We start from the raw sequence: 6801 nt of genomic DNA on the forward strand, positions 1-6801 counted from the left end.
AGAAGGCGGTGACGGGGCCGGCGACGGCGGAGGAGGCGGTGGGGGTGACGGGGCGGTGGCGGCGGCGGCCGCGGTGGCCCAAAGTCCGGATAACGGGCGGGACAGCAAGTGTGATCCACATCAATAAACGATACGGCCGGATAACTGCCAACGTTTATAAAAAGGTTGTTGGCAGTGTTGCACGGTGCCGCGGCACGGATGCAGATCCGCCGCCCCTTCAGCTGCCCAGGCGTCTTATTCATGCTCGTCCACCTGAGCCTGTACGCCAGGCTCGGAGGCACCTTGTCAAAGTCGACATTGACGGTAACCGGCTTGCCGTCGAAGAACAAGGGATACGTTACGGCGCTTAAGGCGGGCTCGCAGGCAGGCTCTGTGGATAGGACCGCGGGTTGAAGAGCATTAGGATTAATTTGTATGTATGTATGCATGATGTACGTATGCATGCATGCATGTATACGTTGTAATAGGTTGTGGATAAGGGAGGAAAAAGGGAGGGAGGGGGGAAGGGGGTTGCCGTACCTGCGCGGCAGTAGGACTCCCGAAAAGCCCACCACGAAGATTGCCCCCCAAACGGTATTTCTTAGGTACTGTTTTACGTATATCAATGGGTGATCCGCAGTATATCACCGCAGAACATCACGACCGTAACCGTACTCTTGTAACTCTTATAATTGTTTTGAAACCCAGAGCATATAATCAAGGGACCAACGAAAAAGTCATACAGTGAGAAAGAATTGTGGTTTGAGGAAGAAGCAGCAGCAGCAGCAGCAGCAGCAGCTGAGTGAGGCCAAGCTGACAAACGGCGTCGGAAGCTGCAGGAAAACGGAAACGCCTGAGATAAGTTATCTACCCCCCTGCTAAGGCCCTACCTTGAACTTGTTTTACAAATTGAGTAAGCCGCTAGGATGATTGAGTTCAGACATAAGCTGGACTTACAACTTTCACCGCTGAAGCTTTCGAGGGTTTCTTCCCCAAGGTCATACATAGGTTTCGCAAATCGCAAGCTAAAGTCAATGAAGTTTTCAAAGCGCTATTCGACCTAATTTTGGAAATCGTGGCATGGCGTCGTCAAAAACAGAATTGCTCTAGCGTCTAATGCGAACATCTTTAGTTAATATCTGAGGATGCCGTGCATTTACTTACTCATGGCCATCATCATCTTGTGGATTTTGCCGGATAGCTTCTGACAACAGGCATTGGTCGGATTGCAGCCTGGACATGTCACATTGAAGCAGAACTCCGACAAGGTGGCGTTTATGATTCGTGTGGTCGGCGAGCCCAAAAAGCAAGGACCGCCAGCCGCCGAGGAATCACATTTGAAGTACGGAAAGGTGGAGGTATACGCTTGCAGTAATTGCCTGTGGAAAAGTAACCCAAGCCGAGGGATGCAGAGAACATTTACAACAGCCGAAGCAGGACGATGACGGCGCGATGCAAGGCCGGGTGAATAAATGACAAGAGTATTTGAAGGGGAACAGGTGGGTGAGTGAATATTGATTGTAGCTGGATGGCGAGGGTGTCATTCGTAATTCCTAAGGTATACGGTATGGTGAGTGGGCGGGATGAAAGGCAGCGACCCGGTAGCGGTGGATGATCGATAGCGGAGAATGGGGCGGATTAGCAATAGAGCAATAGGGTATCGACAGAGATACTGAATATGCACTTGCAAGCCCACGCAACAATGAATAGTAGTAGGGATTACTCGTTCATCATGGGAAGCATTGGCAATGGAGCGCACGTGTGAATCTATGAATCTGTAGATGAACATATAAACAAAACATGAACATAGGAAGATGAATCTACAACACAGCACGGCCTAACCACGCGTCTTCACGGCAAGACATTGTCGCGACATAATAGCAGGGCCGAAATGTATTTTAAAGAACCAACTATATATGCTTTGAAATTGGTTATAAAATGATAGGCATCGCAACCTTGGCCCAGGTCGATGCTTGATGCTCGATAGATGGGTAAAAATGTAGCCCCTTTCAGTGGTAAGAAGTATTAGTTATCACAAATACGATTCAAAGCAAAATAATGTATGCTATGTTATCCAAAGGGCGGGATTCTACCTCTGGCACTTTATCGAACGAGCGGGAACTTTAGGTTCACATATAGATTCCTGCCATCACTTATTATTGTCGTTCTATAAAGTCAGACAATGCAACTACAAAATCTGTAGAAATTCCTGACCATTTGGCAACATACTAGCAAACGACCGGGACAACTCGTCGAACACCCTTTCCCTCAGCGCACCTTCCCGAGCTAGCTGAGACCGAAGCATCTGCACGTGATAAACACAAATACAACGCAGGTCAGGAAAAGTTACGCCTACCCGGAAGTCAAAGCCATAAGCATCGCAATGACAAAAGTAACAAGGCAGCTACTCCCACCTGCACGGGCTCCGCCGAGAGCGACGGCCAGGAAGACGAACAACAATGTCGCCTTCATGGCCGTCCACTATCAAAGTGTATCCGTAAAACCTGTGTTGCAGGGACCGACATCACGACACCCATAAGCAATTACCACTGAGACATAACGAGAATACAAGCGAGATCGTCCAAATCATATAAACGTTCTGGCTGGGCACATGAGAAGTAGTCACGTTGGGGCAATACGCCTGGGACTACCATCCGCCAGGTCCGAGCCCGATTGCGCGGCATACCTCCAGACCACAATGGAGAGACAAAAAACCGCTCAGACAAACAGTTCAAGACTCCAACTTTAATAACCCTAAGCCATGGCTTCGCATCAGCCACGAAGTATTAGTTGCCGCGGCGGCGTACCTTAGGCGCGCTTGCTCCTGCCCGGAAAAGGTCACCAAGGTAGGGTGCACCTCCAATATTCAGCCCTAACAATCTCTTCGGCAGCTCTTCCGCAAGCTTCCGTCAAAACTTAAGCTACGAGTCGGTCCGCACCCTAAAGCGAAGACGTCTTGTACCAGAGCTACAAAATCCGAATCGTTGAATGGCTGAGACTCGTGGGTTGATATATATATCGATGCAGCCCCCACGGAGTAATGCATTTTCACAGCGCTGGCGGCTTGCAAATAGCATGCTCGCGGGCTGCCGTACGGCCCACCGGCACCGTATTCACCCTAGATCTTACATTCGAGTACTACACCATGCAACGCATGTCTTTCGCATCATGGTTTAAATGTCAACCACCGAAAATTCACTTGAGGCTGAAATTTGATATGTGATCAAGGAAATTAGCGGGCTTGGGTAAGTTAATATCTATCTTATTGTATATTCGTGTGCTATACAATTGTAGCATTAAATTTATGATAGGTATAAAGAAATAAATGATGGCGTGAGTGCATACAATTGATGGCCACCTGAGTGGCTGTACTGGATCTCCTGTTTCGCCCATCTTTCTTTGCTTAATCGCCCATGCTTCCCTAGGGGAAACAAATAATATATACTAACTATGTTCATGAAGAAATAAGCTACATCATGTCCGGGAAGGAAAGTTCGTGATTATCGCTCGTTCGGCATGCACTTTTCGATCTGGAAGGCTTCCTCAATGCTAAGCATACATGAACATTTCTTCAATAATCAAGGATCTCTGTTGGTGCGAATTGACCTGCGCTTATCCACTCCTTACGAGCCGTCTTTTGCCTAGGTAGACCAAGTGTCAGGAACAGCACCTAGCCGCTCAGCCTCCTAAAGCTGTTAGCAATCTGAATAATATTTTTTCATATAAAAGCTTTAGGTGCTGGCTACCTAAGAATCATGAAGCAATGTTTTCGATGGCCCTGACCGCGCGTAAGCGTCGTCAAGAACTACTCTCTAGAACTCTGAAAGCCAGATGCAGCAGATATTTTGCCCTATTCTTCAAGCCTCGTCTCGGTCAGAAGTCATGTCATGTAAGTTTAACGATCATATACCCCGTACGGGAACAGCATACTTTTGCCAATCCAGCATTTATGCAAGATTTTAGTTAATCAATATAAAGTAGTGCATCTACAGCACATCACGCGCTGTGACAAAGCAGGACGATTTCCTTCGGCTTATCCAACGGCTTCGACTCAAGGAGCTCGAGAGCCCTTCGCGTCACAATATCAGCAGGTCAACGCGATACAACTCGCTTGCAACACAAGCGCAACACGAACGCAAGACGCATACTCTTCGAGTGGACGCCGATGAATTTCTTTTATCCAAAATGCTGTGCAGTAGGTCATTTACATTCCCAAGGGAATGCGCTCCCTGCCGAATCACGACGAAAATATGATAACGACTAGGGCGAGCAGGACTCGAGTGGCCGCAAGCAGGCATATTGCAGCCAAACCCTAGCTGCCTTGGCACCCCACGTTCCCAATTGGAGCCCTCCCCCGGTTATTGACCTTTCGCGACATGAGAAATGTCGACCCCGTAAAAAAGCAGAGCAAGCATACTACTTACAATTCCATTACAGTTCAGTCAATCATTTCTCCAAGCTCCAAATTCCTTTTAGCTTGTCCCGCTGGGCCAATTTCTCATGTTGGCGCTGCGTGTGCACACGTCGACGGTCAATCCAGGGAGGGGCCTAGCTTTGCCGCCGCGGCGCCACGCCCCGGGGGCCGCCGTCGGTGCGGCTTTGGGTTTCACACGGGGGGTTTCAGTTTCCCCTCTCGCCGCCTGGGCCCCCTTCCCCCATACAACACACGCTCTGCGACATGATCGGACATATCCTTTATGCCCCTTTCCTCCCGAAACGTAAAACGCTTCATAAAAAACGCGATTTCACCAGCCCTAGCTCCCAACTTCTTTCTTCGCAGCTTTCCCCTCAAACCCTAAACGGGTCGGGCGTTTTAATGATCTGGTCTGCGGTGTAGGATGTGCACGCCGTGTGCTTTTCCGTGCGTGTCTTCTCATACGTAACCCGGGACCGCTTGAAACTATTGGTACAGATGCGAGTCTGGACGTGGGTAGAGGCGTTGTGCGCATCCTTGCCCTCTTGTGACGGCCAGTAGCGCCTGTGTGACCGTTACACGGAAGCTGTGTTGCCATGCCACCACACCATGTCAGTGCCCGTTGTTTCGTTCCACTTTTGTTCGCAACGCCTTTTCTGCATGAAGATCGGTCCTGCATTCGCTCAGCTTCGGCCCCCACGCCCATTTCGCTCCGCACAACGAGAGCGCTATGTGACTTGCGCCCCATCTATCAAAATTGTATCCAAATTTATTGAGCTATTTTTCTGATGAAGTTGTGCACGTTTTCCGCGTGATTTCCTATGCGCTATCGATGCTACGACCTCGCTGCTCGCGTCGCGGGCGTTTCGCGTGCACGTGGGTGTCAGATTCACGGCTCAAACACGCAGCTACCCAGCTTCATGATTCGGTATCTTATGAAGCAATGGGCTACAGGCGCGCGCTTGGGAGCGGGGCCAAACGAACCGCGGACGGGCCGCAACGAAATGTCCGACCCAGCAGAGAAAAAAGTACGGCCTAGCATTCTAGACTTCCTAAAGCCCCACAGTAGTTCATCGATTCACTGGTTAGACCCTCAAACAGATCTGCAATCGTCTCGCTTTTCGCAACTCATCGTTTTCGCTTACGTCCGCTCTTGTCGCTGTCTGCTCGCTTCCGTGCCGTGAATTCCTTCCAAAAGCTCTGATACTTTCGGCCATTTTAACCATGTGCGCCCTGATGTATAATTTTGAATTTTAGAAGCTGTTTTCACAGTTAATAAATTAATGATGAGGTTAAACGCCTCACGATTCTTTCTCTCCTATTACAGCAAGCACGAAATTCCTCCATAGCGTGTTGGAGCGGTTCTGGCTCCTGGATGCGGATGTAGGAGCCGCACCCATTACGGTCTGTCACGGGCTGGAGCATCGTTCCACCTCACATCCTCCCCTTCTTTTCCATTTCCTCTCCTTTCTTGGTTGGCTACAAGGCTGGCGGAAAGTAAGGAAGAGTTACTTCCTTCCTCTTGCGTTTATTTTGCTTATGGCCGAACTGATTAAGGTTTGGCAGGTTGGTTCGTCCATGTTGGCGAGATGGAATGGAAAAGGAAGACGGGTTGGCTATGTTGGCTCGGCCACGGATGCGTTTCCGGGTTTGGTGTCTTTAATTTTGCGAGGCAGAAATCATTTGCCCTGAGGCTGGCGTGAACTGGGCGTGACAAATACGTACCCTGATTAGAAGGAGCGCGGAGGCTACAGAGCTGAGTGCTTGAATGTAAATGCTCGTCGCTCCGTACCGGACTAGCGTGAAGTGGGCCTTTGCGTCCAGCCTTACACCCGATCCCAATGTTTAATCAGGCCACACCACATCCCAATGCGCTTAATGGGTGGGTGGGAGGGTCTTCGGCTGGTCCGCAAGTTTTAAGCCTTGGGTCCGGAGCGGCGGTAAGATGCTTGCATTTATGACAGGGAAAATTATTGGCTACTCTTGCGTCTTACTGCGGTCTCCAATGCGCGTGGGCGATTTACGCCCTGTTCATCTGCCTACTTGCATCGCGGCTGATCTCCTTCTCCTTAGGTTTAGATTAATTAGATGTAAACCACTGATTCCCGGTTGTCCTGAATGTGCGATCATTCTGATGCGTTTCCGTACCGCTGTCGTGCCCAGGTCGATGGCTTTGCCTTTCTTGGCACTGACGCGCCTAGCTCCGCGCAGCCTTCCTTTGTTCCTGGATGGGGCTTACGTGGCGTGGTGAGGTGTCGCCGAGCTATTGTGTTGTCCTTGCGCTTGCGATAGACGGGCCCGTCTCCCCGCAGGTCCCTCTTCGCACTGGCGGCCTCGGCCTTCATGGGGGTCCGCTTTCCTTGGTTGGATTGTCGGCTCCATCTCTCGAGTCTCCGCCTTTGGCGCCT

The 6801-nt window shown here is 50.2% G+C and overlaps 1 protein-coding gene across 1 annotated transcript in view; it reads right to left on the reverse strand.

The window, feature by feature from the left end:
• VOLCADRAFT_104800 (uncharacterized protein) overlaps nt 1–2451 on the reverse strand; it is a gene marked incomplete at its 5' end in the record, with an annotated part of 15224 nt that extends 12773 nt beyond the window's left edge. Inside the window, 4 exons of the mRNA XM_002950629.1 lie at nt 282–370; nt 1144–1358; nt 2257–2284; nt 2394–2451. Coding sequence (XP_002950675.1) covers nt 282–370; nt 1144–1358; nt 2257–2284; nt 2394–2451 — 390 coding nt within the window. The remainder of the gene's footprint in view (nt 1–281; nt 371–1143; nt 1359–2256; nt 2285–2393) is intronic.
• Between the last annotated feature and the right edge of the window lie 4350 nt (nt 2452–6801).

The sequence above is a fragment of the Volvox carteri genome, assembly GCF_000143455.1.
Source record: "Volvox carteri f. nagariensis unplaced genomic scaffold VOLCAscaffold_19, whole genome shotgun sequence".
NCBI lineage: Eukaryota > Viridiplantae > Chlorophyta > Chlorophyceae > Chlamydomonadales > Volvocaceae > Volvox > Volvox carteri.